This window comes from Leptonychotes weddellii, chromosome 4 (assembly GCF_054177405.1).
Source record: "Leptonychotes weddellii isolate Sample4059 chromosome 4, ASM5417740v2, whole genome shotgun sequence".
In the NCBI taxonomy this organism is placed as follows: domain Eukaryota; kingdom Metazoa; phylum Chordata; class Mammalia; order Carnivora; family Phocidae; genus Leptonychotes; species Leptonychotes weddellii.
The window spans coordinates 99,517,189-99,533,203 of record NC_138372.1 but is presented as its reverse complement, the minus strand read 5'-3'; the positions used below and the strand labels follow the sequence as shown (position 1 = coordinate 99,533,203).

The window sequence follows — 16,015 nt, the reverse complement described above, 5'->3', positions numbered from 1 at the left end:
TAAGGAGGGCACTTGATGTAACGAGAACTGGGGGTTATATGCAACTGATGAATCACTAAATTCTACCCTTGAAACAAATAATACACTATATGTTAACTAACTTGAACTAAAATAAAATAGGTTTCCCACATGTTAAGATACAGTCAAACTATCTTATGTAAATATCTCTCCTAGGTCTTCAACATTATATTTAAATAAATATATGTATTTTGTCAAATAGAGTTTTTTTTTTAAACTTTTTTTTTTAACCAACTGAGCCACCCAGGCGTCCCAGTCAAATAGAGTTTTGATTTAGTTTACTTAGATAAAATATTTTTTAAAACTGCTTTTAATATGATTAGAGAAACAGATATATCACATAATATGAAAGAAGTCTAATAAATTATGTATATTCCTGGAGAGCAAATGATAGTGCCAATTATTTCCACATATAAATTAAATGTCATCAAGATTATCTTCGATAATTGATCAAATGAAAGAAATATATGATTTGTCTCTCCAAATATTTTTCCATCTTACCTGCTGGTTTACAGGAAAGTTTCTGTTGATTTTTTTAATCTGCAACAATAAATAAATAATAAAAGTGAGAACAATAAACATAAGGTTACACAAGAGCCCCCAAATTTTATGAGACTCTGTTTTTAGTGAGTTCATATATACTGATATTCTAAATTGACATACTAAAATCACTGCATGTCAAACACCAATTACAATTTTTCTTTAAAATTTTGGCTATCAAAAGTATTCCAAATTTGATATGTAAACATTTTGAAAAATATTTTCATCTAATAATTTTTTCATTTATGAAAAATGAAAAGCTTGTGTTTCCATATAATGTTAAATGACAATCTATGGAGAATATAAAGTAACTTTTGTAATTTATTTCTTCATTTTGAAATATTATATTCAATTTATTTTAACACTCAAGAGAACAGAGGAAATAGAATACTCAAATACTAAAAGATAAAGTACATGTGCCAAAATATTTTCATTTGGGACCCTAAATAAAATATAATATTTACTTTAAGATAATTTAATGAGTGACATTTCAAAACAACTAAAATCAATCTTCGGAGAAAGGATTTCCTCTTTCATATAAACAAACTTCAAAATCCAACTGAAAATGAATATCAGATTTAGACAAATGACCTTCTAACACACAAAGTCTTTGTTCAACAGAATTTTTACTAATTAAAACTAATTTTTATTTTTCATTGATTTTCTAGATAACTTAAAGAATGCTAACTCTCTATGATATAATCATATACCACACTAAACACAGACTGTTTTCACTCAGAAATTGTTTTACTGAGTTATTTTATTGTTCCTTCTTTGTTAGTTTCGGTTCCCTTTGTCTTACTGATAAATGTGAAATGACAGGAAATTTAATGGATATGGTGCACAAAGTTGGAGAATCATTAAATGGCTCATGTACAAGAAAAGACTTACTGGCAACATATGTGTCATTTAAAATAGATAAGAAAACTTGAGAAGATTTATGTGATTTCCACAGGGACATGTACAAAAAACATACATCTTTCTTACATAGCTATAGTCATTTCAAAATAGTTTTCGTTTCGGTGAGGAATCAGCTAAAGAAATTTCTAAAACTACTGGTATCCTCAACTAAAATCAGGATAGTTTAGAAACACAGACAGAAAAAACAGCTTCCTGAACATCTTTTATTAATCGATAAAAAAAAATCCATATTGAATACTTCATGGAACTATGCTTTTTGCTAGTTCTTATGGATTATTATAAAAAATTGTAAAATTCTACCAATATTTTGCATGGACTCTTGTCTTCCAGCATGAACTATCTGGCGTTGTAACTTTTAATTTTTTTCTGAATAATTTGAATAATTGTAACAATGCTCAGGCCACAGTAATGTACATAAATGTACACATGCACATACATGTATAGATTTGATAAATGCTAAGAAAAGTGTGGAGACTGTCTCATTCATTTCTAAAATCCTTTTATTTTATTTTATTTTATTTTAAAGATTTTATTTATTTATTTGACAGAGAAAGACACAGCGAGAGAGGGAACACAAATGGGGAGTGGGAGAGGGAGAAGCAGACTCCCTGCCGAGCAGGGAGCCCGATGCGGGACTCGATCCCGGGACTCCAGGATCATGACCTGAGCCGAAGGCAGTCGCTTAACCAACTGAGCCACCCAGGCGCCCTCTAAAATCCTTTTAATGATCGACCAATGTGAGTCATGGTGCTGTAAGTGCTGGAACATGAAAACGAAAGTCTTTCCAAGCTGAGACAATAACATAATGGGGCTATTTTACAGAGTCTGAAGAGTCCAAGTGACTACAGTGTGGAGTAAACTTAAGTCAGGGCTGGAGCCACAATATAGATGCATAATAACACTGTCAAGTTTTATAGTCATAGAGACCTGGGTTTGAATTCTGGCTGTAACTATTACTAAATATCATAAACAGGTTATTAATTATCCTGTGTCTAATTTCCATCTTTTGTAAAATGCCTATAACAATATTAACCACATATATTTGTTGGAAAAATTAAATGAAAAAACAAATGTCCTGAAGTTAGAGCTCAATAAGTGATGATTATCATTAATATAATAAATAATAATATATAAAATTAATATAAAAGAAGTTTAGATTTCTTTTGAAGACAATGAGAATGTTTTTATTTATTTATTTGTTTGTTTGTTTGTTTATTTATTTATTTTTATTTATTTGAGATAGAAAGAGAGGGAGAGACAGCACAGGCAGGGAGAGCGGCAGGCAGAGGGAGAGAGAAGAAGGCTCCCCGCTGGGCAGGGGCTCGATCCCAGGACCTTGAGATCATGACCTGAGGTTCAGGCAGATGCTTAACCAACTGAGCCACCCAGGTGCCCCAACAATAAGAATGTTTTAAAGAAGTTAAACAAAGATGTCTTTTTTCTACTATCCTTTGCAAATACCTTTCTGTTTTCTTGGGCACTCTAAGTTAGGGTTTATATACTCAAGGACCAAGTGAGTGACAACCATGTGTGAACCAGGCTGGGTTCCAGAGTAGAGGTTGCCCACTGTTCACCTACAGAGCCTCAATCACTTGCAGGCATGCCACAGTTAGAGGGATAAGGAATCAGTTGAAGTTTCTTCAGATGTGAAAGTGTTTATCAGTTGGAAAAGTATGCCTACTTTTACATTTACAAGCATATTCTAGGAAACCTCGATTATAAATAAACACTCAATGTAGAAAATGCTAAATGCTAGAAGTATATTGTTTTAAATTACTCATTTAGTAGTCATAAGAAATCATATCAATAAAATAGCTTGATAAGATAAAAATATTGGAAAAATTAATGACAATTTAAATTTATTTTTAAAAATAAAGCTGAATGTTATATGGTTGAAATAATGTTTAATTTATTAAATGTAATAAAATACCAAACTGTAAATAATATAGTCTTAAATGCATTCATAGAGCAAAGTTTTAAAAATTGTCGGCATTTGGCAACAATATTAATTCTAAATAGTGGAAATCCTAAATTCTCTGCACCATTTTTAGACTGCTCTTCAAATAAGGAAAATCAAAATTTGTCCAAAAGATGTTTTTAATATTAAACTTCTTAGAAACCCATGCTAATTATGTATTATCAGAACCAATAATTTGTGTTATGAGAAGTGGAAAAATTAATATAATCTTGAACAAAAAGAGTCAGTGTCTGAACATGAAGTCTTGAAAAGATGAAAGGACATAACTGCAATCACATCAAACTAGCTCTTTATGGAGCAAGATTACTTAAATCTATTAATCCTAAGAATGTAAAGGAAACAGTATGATTTTGACCAGGATTGCCTCACCTGTCATTCTACAAGAACAGCAAGTGACGTAGAAAACTACCAAGTAAAATGCATTCAGATGAAGGAAATCCATGTTACAGCTTTTAGTCCAAAAGACAAAGATAAATCTGTAAACACTGAATGTTTTAACATCATGTTGATTTAAGCTAAGAATGTGGAATATAATTAATGTCTATGTGGAAGTATAAGAGGATACAATTTGCATTGTGTATTTTTTTTCAGGAGCCCCTCACATCTTAATAAAAATAGGAAGTATACTTGAATCAGTACTCATAATATAAAGAAATAATAGGGAGAAAGAGGGAGGAGCGGTGGGAGGGAGGGAAGAATAAATAAATCTCCCAAGCAGAAGACTTTTATTTATGTAGATATTCTACCTTCAAGGCTGAATACAGAATTAGAAATTATGTTGCTACCTTAGGGAAAGACATTTATTTCAAAGACAGCAAAGTTTTTCTATAAATCATTTTTAATCACATACCTCTTTACAAATCTGATGAAACTTATGTGACCTATTCTAGAAGATTTATAGATACTTTAAAACTTTATAGAGAGTTCCAGAAAAGAAGGAAAATTAATACAATGGCTCAAGAAATAGATGATTTGGCCTTCCATCAGGCAGTAAAACATGATTGTCCTACAGAGAAGATGACTACAGCAAAATGAGCTGAGACTGAGAGTGCTATGTCCAAAGCAAGAGGCTTTGCATCTCCAAGAAGTTCTATGCCACGGTTATTTACAAATGTACTAACTGGTTTAATGACTTCTACATATTTGAAAAACAATGTCTAGATTCAGGTTGGTGTGACCTACTCAAAGGAAACAAAATCTAGGAGTGATAATTTCTTATTTTATTTGAGAACATAAGTTTTATAAAAGTATGGTATGAAATTCAAATATTTTAAAATCAAATATCAACTTATTTTTGTTTTATTGTGCAATTGTGGTAGGATAATGCCCAACTCAGTGGGTCATTTCTGGAATTATCTTTGATTCCTAGGATACTGAAGTCCATTTGAGAATGGAAATTCTACCTTCTTCTATCTTTAAGTTCCCCCAACATGTGGTCTTAGTTCTATGAATGACATAAAATACATGACTGAGGTTAATCAAATGACACTTCTTTGTGTAGTATCTACTTAAAATGGCATTCAATAAAAATTGTTATTCAAAATCAAACCTATGCCATCATATGCTTAAATAAGCTCTTCCAGATTTGTTCAAGAAAACAATATATACTACTTTAATTTCCATTTTTTCTAGAATCACACTGGGACATTTCCTTCTGAGTAGAAAACCACAGTACCTCAAAAAATAAGAGACAGATATTTTCAGGGCTACAGCACAAAAACATGCACTCATTTACAGCATACTATGTTTTTACAATGCAGATAATCCATGGAAAGCTGAAAAGATTTCCTAGTTAATCTGTGTTCATATGGTCTAACCAGGGAATACGTTGAATAATTTTAAATTGAGATTAACAAATAGCTACCTGAACAAAATTTTTCTTTAAAATGGGTGAAAGGACCAAAAGAAAACAAATGAATCCTTTTAAGTTACCATGCTGTGAAAAAGAAAGTTGATATTTCTTCATAAACCTCTAGGCTTAGAAGTAGCAGAATAAAGGTCATTATAAATGGCCTTCTTTAAAGATCTTATTTAGTTATTTAGTTATTTGAGAGAGAATGAGAGACAGAGAGCACGAGAGGGAAGAGGGTCAGAGGGAGAAGCAGACCCCCCGCTGAGCAGGGAGCCCGATGTGGGACTCGATCCCGGGACTCCAGGATCATGACCTGAGCCAAAGGCAGTCGCTTAACCAACTGAGCCACTCAGGCGCCCATAAATGGCCTTCTTTAAATTTCTTTCTTTTCATACCGCTTAACATTGTTAAATGCTATTTATTTTATTATATTTTTGTATTATGATCTGCTTGCTCCCTCCCTTTAGAAAAAATTTCATGAAGTCACAGATTTATGTTTTATTCCATACATTACTTCTTACATGTAAAAGATTGTCTAGGTTTTAGTGGGTGTTCAATCAGTGTTTGTTGAACAAATGAAAAGACAGAATGTCTCAGAACAAAGAATCAAATTCTCTGAGGTTAACTTAGTCTTGAAAGCAAGTTATTTCTAAAGAAAATAAATTTCTAGATTATTAACTTTGAATGTCTATAGGAATTCTAACGGCTTCAAGCCTAGTTTATACCATATATGAAAGTTGGAAGGAATGCCTGATGATTAATAGCAAGTTCTTATCTCACAGGAAGAATAGTTTCTGGATTGAGACAAAAGCATGGAGAGAGAGATGGGGGTAGGGGAGTTGGGGCTCCTGCTGTTTGGCATGGCAGGCCAAATTTTGAGGAAGTAGACACAGAAAGCACAAATTAGTTTGGGAAATCCCAGTGGAGAGCTTTGGACTCTCTTCCCCAAGTCTTCACAGAATCCCCATACCAAGCATGGTTTCAAAATGATAGAATAGCTGCAGCTAGAGGAAGTGTTTTAATCTGAAGAACAGAATCCAAAATTTCTCATGCCTGCCAGGCTGATGAGAAAATAATAGAAGTGCTGGAAGACAAGAAGAAGCTTCATGACATGTGAGCTGGAGATGTTGGTGGGATCACACACATCAGGAAATGCATCAGGGACAAAGGGTGACATTCAGAGCACATGGGAAGAACTCCACAGAGGAGTTTCCAGGGACCAATACTGAAGTGATACATTATTCCTGCAGGGAGGAGGGGAGGAAAAGGAGAAGAGAACTGGAATTGAGTATTTACCCCAAAAGATTGAATTCTAATTTAGAAGTGATTAAGATACTAAGAATCACCAAGATTGAATTCACTGCATTAGTAGAAATGGCAGATTGAGTGCCATGAGATTTAAATAGATTTCTGTTAAGAAAATTTTTTAATGAAACCTGAGCACAGTGCTTAGCCAGTAAATTATTGTTTAACCTCTCAGTAGGATTTCCTATCATCTGCTTTTCCTGACTTTTGACAGTGACCTGCATCCATTCATTTGTAGAGGGGATTCTGGAATTTCATTATCCAATTTGTCATGTAACAAAAAAGGATATCACAGATGAAGGTGCACACTTCTGTAATTTTATATGTTCTTGATAAAAGGGAGATGATTAAAAACAATACCCTTCTATAATACTTATACCACACTTCTAAGACACTATTTTAAAAATGCAAATCTTAAATTGGCAGAATCCCATACCATTCAAATCCCTCCATGATCTGGTGCCTGCCTCTCTTGTGGGTCATCTGTATACTAGATCTCTGTATGGAACTACTGGATACATGCCTGGTGCCTTCACTCACACACCCTCTCTCTGACACCACACCACCTGCTCTCTTGCGCACGCACACTCTCTCTCCTGTCCCTTTCCCTCTCTGACCCACACTCATTCCCTCTCTCTCTCTCTCTTTTTTTTTTCTTTTTCACCTAGCAGGAATCTAGTCTTGTGTGTGTGTGTGTGTGTGTGTGTGTTTGCCTAAGGTGCACAGAAGTTAAACATCTTTTTTTTTTATTTATTAAAGATTTTATTTATTTGATAGAGAGAGACACAGCGAGAGAGGGAACACAAGCAGGGGGAGTGCGAGAGGGAGAAGCAGGCTTCCCGCCGAGCAGGGAGCCCGATGCGGGGCTCGATCCCAGAACCCCGGGATCATGACCTGAGCCGAAGGCAGACGCTTAACGACTGAGCCACCCAGGCGCCCCGTTAAACATCTTTTAAATTCACCCTGAATATGGCACAGTCTGGTTCTGTCTGACACCAAAGGCTGTGCTGCTGTACTACCTAATCAAGAACAGTAACCACCATGAAAACGTTTCGAAAACCCTAGTGGAGCTGGCCAGTAACTTTCTCTTTTGTATTCCCTGTGGGTCTAATTCTTACATTGTTCTCATTGCATGTGCTTACAGACCTCTACATCACCATAACCCTTAATTGCACCGCCTTTATCCTCCCTTAGCTTAGCAGTGTGTCCAACTACCTAACAAGTATTGTCAATCACCATTAACCATCTTGTGGGGGATATTGAATGATATTCTTACCTTCTCAAACTCATTAATAATCCTAGATCTGAATCAAAATAATGCCAGTGTTCCTTCTGTTATTGGTGGTACTCTGCAGCTCATCACTAGGGCTCGATGTGAGGCTCTCTTCTGATTTGAAAATCTGTAACTGATTTAGCTATCCTAATTCTTTTTTAACTAGAATCTGATTTAATCTTCTTTCTTAGTATAATCTTGTAATTATACTTATTACAGAGGCTTCTAATTTATTGAAGTAACCCCATTTTTCCACTTTGTTAATGATTTCCACATGAGTAAAATTAACAGAAAGGCAAAAAATAATGGAAATCACTACATTAATATATATCTTGGACTAATGATAGCCGTTGGTATTAGGAACTGACATACTCTTGCTCTGCCAAAATATAACATGTTTTTTAATTTTATCAGAAATTCTGGAAATTAAAAAAAAGAAATTCTGGAAATTTAATTTTTATGACAAATCTCAATATGTAAATTTTAACATTTATTTTAAATTTCAAAGACAGTGAGGACTACATACAAAAACCTATTTGTAAGCCAGGTATGGTTTATGGAAACACATCTAAGGGATGGTTATGTTAAGAAGAAAAGTAATTTAATCTCATAAATAGATATGCAAAACTATTTTTTAAAATGCAATTCCAATCTTTATAAAAGAATGATAAAGGAAATAGAATAAGTGAAATAAGAAAATAATGATCTTTTTACATTATATAGAATCAACATTTATTTCAAATTAACAAATGTCATGATTAAAAATTAAATATATGAAATCAATTTAACAAAAGAATATAAGGAATTGTCCTATCATTATTATTTAACAGTGGCATTAAAAATTATAGCCCAGATAATATGGTGAAAAATAGAATGAAAAATATGACTATTAAAAAAGGCAGAATGCATATGTCATTAAAGGAAGATAATCTACTATATGAAAAATGCCCAAGACAATTAGATTAAAAATGATTTGGGTGCCTGGGTGGCTCAGTTGGTTAAGCGACTGCCTTCGGCTCAGGTCATGATCCTGGAGTCCCAGGATCAAGTCCGCATTGGGCTCCCTGCTCAGCAGGGAGTCTGCTTCTCCCTCTGATCCTCCTCCCTCTCATGCTCTCTGTCTCTCATTCTCTCTCTCGCAGATAAATAAAATCTTAAAAAAAAAATGATTTTAAGGTATTTGAATACCATGTACAAATATCCAAACCAATAGTCTTCTTCAGTTTGAAAAAAAAAAGGTACAGAAATGGAACAAAATACTTTTGATCACCCTAAGAATAAAATTCATAACAATTAACCTAATACGAAATATGGAGATTATGTAGATCCATTCCTGTCAGATTTCTTCCAAATTAAAAGTTCTGGTGATATTATTTAAGTGCAACTATATTTAGACTTTATGGGCCCCTCAAGAATAAATGGTCAAATATATCGGAGAGTATTTAAGTTTAATCTCCAAGTCTATTCAAGTGCATTTAGAATTTTAAGTGCATGTAGAATTACAATAATTAAAACAGGGTTTTACCACTGCAAAACTAAATGAGCCAATGACTTTTTTTTTTCCCAAAGATTTTATTTATTTATTTGACAGAGAGAGAGAGACACAGCGAAAGAGGGAACACAAGCAGGGGGAGTGGGAGAGGGAGAAGCAGGCTTCCCACAGAGCAGGGAGCCCGATGCGGGGCTCGATCCCAGGACCCTGGGACCATGACCTGAGCCGAAGGCAGACGCTTAACGACTGAGCCACCCAGGTGCCCCGAGCCAATGACTTTTAACAGATAATTAACTGAATAAATAATATTGAATAATAAATATACTAATAAAAACATAATATATAAATAAAAATAAAAATAAAATAATAAAAATAATTGAATCTAAAATGTATATACTGAATTAATAATAAAGGTTGTATTTTAAATTTTAACAGAGAGCAATAGTGGAGCAAATGGTAAATTACTTGAACAATGTATCATCCACTAGCCTCCAATGCAGTCCATATTTAATGCAGACATATTTAAGAAAGAAAGCAAAATTATTACGTTCCTAAATAGGATGAGAAAGCATGAAGCACAGCTACCCTCCTGTTGATAACAACTAGAATGGAGTAGTGAACTGACTAAAAGCATTTTGTTTGAAGGCATTTGGGAGCACCTGCTGTCACAAGGGTGAGCATAGGTAAGGTCCCAGACAGATGAGCACACAGAGGTGAGCTGGCCTTCTGTAGACACTGGATTGGACTGGAAGAGAGTGAGAAGCATAATTTGCCCAGACAGAGAAAGAAGCAGAAAATTTACTTTTCTCAGAGGATAATATTGGCAGCATTTGTGATCTGTAGGGCTTTGAACATAAAATTGGTTTTCACCTCAAGATATTTGCTGAGTTCTAAATCAAGGCAGGACGAAAGGTTAAAAATATTAATCTGAAAATTATGCAAAAGCAGACAACAGTTTTAGAAATTTGCTGTGCTGAGAGGTAAGCAAAGAGAATTCAGAGCCGGCTAAGGAGAGCTCCCAGGAATAGACTGTACTCTCAGCTCAAAGGCCTGGAGGGCTACAGAACTGGGAAAGGAAAAAAAAAAAAAAGAAATAAACAGAACCCTACAAAACTTCAACCCAGCCTTGATCCAGCTGATTGGATTAAGACATAATCTTGGTTTGCGGGACTAAAAAATGTTCATATTCTTTTTCTAAGTACTTATATTAAGATATAATCAGCAGTGTTTTAACTGATTAATACGCCCCCAAAATCCATAGTGCACTATTATTTAATGATATATTTTAAATAATAATCATCCATTTATTATGTTAAGTAATAATAATCCATTTATTAATTATGATTATTAATTATGATATATGCAAAGTTAAGCACCTATTAGTCCAATAGAAGTAGGTAATCTCAGAATATGATTACTATCATGGGAAACTGTTCATGATTAAATCTTGATTGAACAAAGGATAATATCATCTACACAAGAGGATGGTAATTTTATTTTATATATGTAAACAGAAATACACATATTTTAATGTATATGTAATAATATGCTAATAAAAACACTAGCATTAAATATGTTATTATCACAATAAATTTTCATGTTATACTCTTCTGCACTTTAATAAAAATCTAAAATTAAAAACAAATGAAAGGATATATTTTAAAATACATTTTTCTACCAACACTAATACTCCAAATGGCAAATGGAGGTTTTGTGTTTGATTTTCTAGAAAACAATAGGCCCAAGAAATATAAAAGTCAAGTAATATAGATATATTCTTGCAGAAGGAGGATTTTGAATAGATTTTTTTAGGGGGAAGAATAATTAAATACCCAACATGAGAAGAATCTTCATGTTTTGGATGAAATTAAATAGAAAAGAAAGTTATTTTCTAGATCTTATAATTAATTACTAAAAATTTTACTTGCTGCATATCATCTACATAGTTCTATAGATATTAAATAATGTTAGAAAAATGATGCATTCTATTTTATAAAACATTTTCACCATTTATTCTGTCTTCTTATTTTATTCTATTACATTAGGGATAGGGATTTTTTTTTCTTGTAGGAATCTTTGGTATTGATGAAGACTTACATTTAAAGAAATAAGTATTTTGAAGCTCTATTATATGCAAGAATATATTCCTATAGTATTAAAAGTTTAATTTAAATTCAGTAGCACTGAATTTAAAGACTTTCATTTCATTAAAGACTTTTCATTAGAACTTTGAATTTTAAGTTTGAGACAGCTTCAAAAAGCTAGAAGGACAAATATAAAGTCATTGAATGCTCATATTACAAATTTTTTCAGATGAATTTCTTATACTAAAGAAATGAAAATAATTTAACCAGTATCAAAAGTGAACATCTGATAAAATAAATATTATGAACTGTACTTTAAGGAGTAATATTCACTTTGACTAAATGCTGGGGAAAATGATAAGTATGTGTCTTCCTTTTTCTTTAACAACATTTCAAAAATGTTAATGGAAACCCCTTAAAGGAAGCTTAATTATTGCAGTAGATCTGTTAAATTGAGATAAGCATGATATACAACTGGTTGTAGTAAAGATTAGTTTGGAACTAACTGATTAAAAATAAAATTTGGTGTAATAGGACTGTCCATTTGTTTTAAATATCACTTTATTTTTTGAATCCCTTAATTTTGTATATTCATTTTTAGCACCATCAGTTGTATCTAGAAACTAAAGTAGTAATATCCCCTTGTGACTATCTCTTCAGACCAAAAAAGAAATACAATAGGATATTCAAATATTCCTTTTAAAAATTTTTTTCCTCCTACTTTTAATGTCTTTAATCCCACTCAAATGTTTGAAGATCAGTGAGGATCTTATATTGAAAACTTTTTATCCAAGTTCTATTAATCTTTTATTTTTTTATACCTCATAAACAAGTAAATTTTGGTGGCTGAAGCTGTGTGTTCTCAGAATGGATGCTGCAGGACCCTGCTAACAAGGTATATTTTCCCATGGAAATCAATTTTGAAGATTTACCCAAGCAAATCATTCTTATGGAAGCAAGAAACAGTCCTCCAATTCCCTTAAAGATTTGTGGCCAATATTATTTAACAGATGTGTGAGGACTAAGAGAGATCTTTATTCTATAGATATAAATCCACCTCATGACTAGTGATATTAGTGTGTGGGCACATAAGGCAATATATCCATTCTGCAGCTGCTGATAGAACTCTACCTTTACCATGTAGAGGGAAGAATCAAAAAATGATTTTTGCCTCAGGAGCCCACATTTCAACTCATATTTTTCATCCATTTTTTTTTAAGATTTTATTTATTTATTTGAAAGAGAGAGAGAGAGCACGAGCAGGGAAAGAGGGAGAAGCAGGCTCCCCGCCGAGCAGGGAGCCCGATGCGGGGCTCGATCCCAGGACCCTGGGATCATGACCTGAGCCCGAGGCAGACGCTCAACCAACTGAGCCACCCAGGCGCCCCTCATCCATTTTTTTTTCAGGATATGGATTATAGAATGCCATTGCTACCTTGGTTACTCTCCATCCCTATGGATATAATTTTAAAAGTATGCCATGTTGTTTCTAAAAACATATCTATTAACAGTAAATCAATATTTCAGGATGATTTGGTATTATATGCAAATGAGTATTCTTAAACTTTATTTTTCCTAATACAAGAATTTTTCAATTCTACCTGTCATCATCTTTAAGATTAGCATATATATAAGCACTATAAATATACCACCACATCTATCTATATCTGTATCTATATATATCAACATCTACATCATCTATCTAATCTTACTGTGAATTAAAAGCCTAAAAGCTGAAAACAGGTTGCAACCATTTATAAATCATATGTTTATTCATTTGGAGCTGACTTATTCATTCTTCCATGAATTCACTGAACCTCAGAAATGACTGTATGTCAGACATCAAGTGAATGCCAAGGATATAGGATTCTTACCCTCAAAAATCATCTGGTGTAGCTGGCAAAACAAACATGCAACAAATAATTCTAAGTTTTGAAATGAGTGTTAAAACAGGTCGTCTAAGATGCTATAAAAGTAAAAAAGAGGGAAAAACTGGCTGCAGGGTAGGTGTGCCTGCACAGTGTAGGAACCATGGGTTTCAGGAAGTGATGAAACATATTTTAATAAGTCAGTATTAATCATAGGTGAAGAAATCAGGTTTACCATGGCTAAGTTATTAGATAGGACTCTTGATGAAGAAAATGCACAGTGTTTATACATAATAATTCAGACTCAATCCTCAGGAAATGTTTATAGCCACCTCTGCACCCTATTCAGGTGTCCTCATCTTTTAAGCTCCATCATAGAATAAGGGGTCTTTTAAGATGTATTCAATTGAGCAACTGCAAACTCAAAATGATTTCTTGCATAATTTTCTAATGGCCCTTCATCTACCTACTTAGCACACTTCATTTACACCTTCTCTTCCATATTGCACTTCTACTATGCAAGAATGTATCCTCCATGGAATGCTTAGTACCCTATAATGAACATTTAGAGGGAAAAGGTATTTCCTTAGTCTTGCTTCCCTAGAAATATAGCCTGAAGAAGTCACATAGGTTAAATCTTTATTAAGGGAGAATGTTCAATCCCAAGGAATCAAGAGTGAAAGGCAAAAGGAAGCAAGGCAGAACAGCAGAAGGCAAATATAAGGGGGTGAGTTGCCTGAGTCACTGAGCTAGCAATAGCTTCTCCATGAAACATTGTTGTTAAATCAAGTGTGATAAGTAGAGCTTTATGCAATTACTGCATTTCCAAATAGTTCATCTATTGGGGAAGGGCAAGGAATTTGTTAGCTAGCTCCTTTTTGCCCCTTGTCTCCCACTGGATAATGTATGACCCATGGGGATCAGTTTGCACATTCCTACTGAGTTGCCATTAGTGTGAGGGCTGCTGGTGAGCCCAGTGGGATTGGCTCCTGCCACTATGGGCATGATGAAGGCCATCTTGAAGTCCAGCCCTAGGCACTGCAGGTATCTAAAAGGGTGGGCGTGTTAAGCTGAGGCCCCCTGGGAAGTTCCAGTGGCTCTAAAACTGGAGAACATTAAGAACTGGGAATGCTCTGGCCAGAAATAAAGGCAAAAGAATGAGTCCACCTGGGCGAGGGGGATGGGATCATGCAGGCAGAACCAGCTGGATCAAGGATGGCATATAAATTGTGTCCAGGAACACTGCTCCATTTTAGAATGATTGCATTATTCAGCTAATATCAAAGCAGATGTTTTGGGTTGTACAAATGAAAATTAGCTAATATTGTTCAATATCAAAAATTTAGGAACTTTAAGTTTTAGTTAGCAGTTTTCCAAGAAACAAAGTAGGTTATTTTAATCTAATTGTGTAAAAAGCAAAAATATGGTTGTCAAAAATATGCACACAGTGTAATGCCCAAACTTGCCCTTGGTTTTATTCTGATTTAAATTACTGATTCTGCAGTTTGATTTCACTCTCTATAACCCATTTTTAGTTGACACCTGCATGTCTGACGTTCATATTTTGGTGCATGAGGAAAAACAATGTAGAAAACAACAACACGCTAGCACTAAAAAGTACATCTAAGGACTCAGAAATGTCAGCAGCTATAAAAAGAAAGAAAAAGTCTACTTAAGTGACACCCATGCTTGTAAGAACCACACTCTGCAACCTCTGATCACAGCCCTTAGTTCATTGTCGGTAAATCTTCTTTGTGCTCAGCTTTATTTTGTCATGACTTTCAATTCACCTACAAGCTTTGTCAAGCCTTTTCAATGTGGCAGACATAATAGTTTTTCCTTTAGCTTTTCACAACCAACATTTCTAGGGAAAAAATATTCTATGTTTTCAACCTTCAAGTGTTTGCCATCATTAGATGGAGATCTATTAGATTAGAGATGCAGATCTCTATGAATTAAACATATGACTCCAGAACGAGTTTGTTTTCACTTCTGAAGATAAATGTGTAAAAGACAGAAGATGAGTGAAATACCTGCTGAGTCAACTCAGAGGACTGATTAAAGTGTGTGTGTGTGTGTGTATGTGAGAGAGAGAGAGAGAGAAAGAGAGAGAATCCTGAAAGACTGTAATCATCTCACAAAAGTCAGAGAAGGTATTGGTTATATACACATTTACTTTAGGATTAGTATGGTTTTAATATTAAATAATGTGGTAGATACTGTTAGTTATTTGTCTCAAAAGCTGTTCACAATCTTCTTTTCTCAATCATTTCCCACTGTAAACACCAAAAATGGTAGAGACTAGCCACCTTCACCTCCCTGCCCCCACCTCCATTAACAAACTTTTCTCTCAGCCTGATAAAAGGGGAGATGTGTAGATGGTGCTACTTATCCTTCTTTCCTTTCTTTCCTGTTCCAAAAACTAAAGTTATGTTTGGAACTATTGAAGCCCTTGTGTGACCATGAGGTACAAACCAGGTAAAAGTCAACACTCTAATGGTAGTGGAGGGCAATAACGTGTATAGATAGGAGATGGGTTCTTGGTGGCTTCCCTGAACCACTGAAACAAAGCCAGTAAATGTCACCGACCAGAATTCTTGTCAGTTGGGAACAAAACCCAACTATTTACTCCATCAGTACTTAGGGTTTCTTTTATTTGTCATTGAAAGCATTCTTTTTTTTTT

The 16,015-nt window shown here is 34.1% G+C and overlaps 1 protein-coding gene across 1 annotated transcript in view; it reads right to left on the bottom strand.

Moving 5' to 3' along the window:
- Window positions 1-16,015, bottom strand: part of SNTG1 (syntrophin gamma 1) — a 703,456-nt gene that overhangs the window by 124,483 nt on the left and 562,958 nt on the right. Inside the window, exon 9 of the mRNA XM_081816797.1 lies at window positions 520-558. Within this exon, the coding sequence (XP_081672923.1) occupies window positions 520-558 (39 nt within the window). The remainder of the gene's footprint in view (window positions 1-519; window positions 559-16,015) is intronic.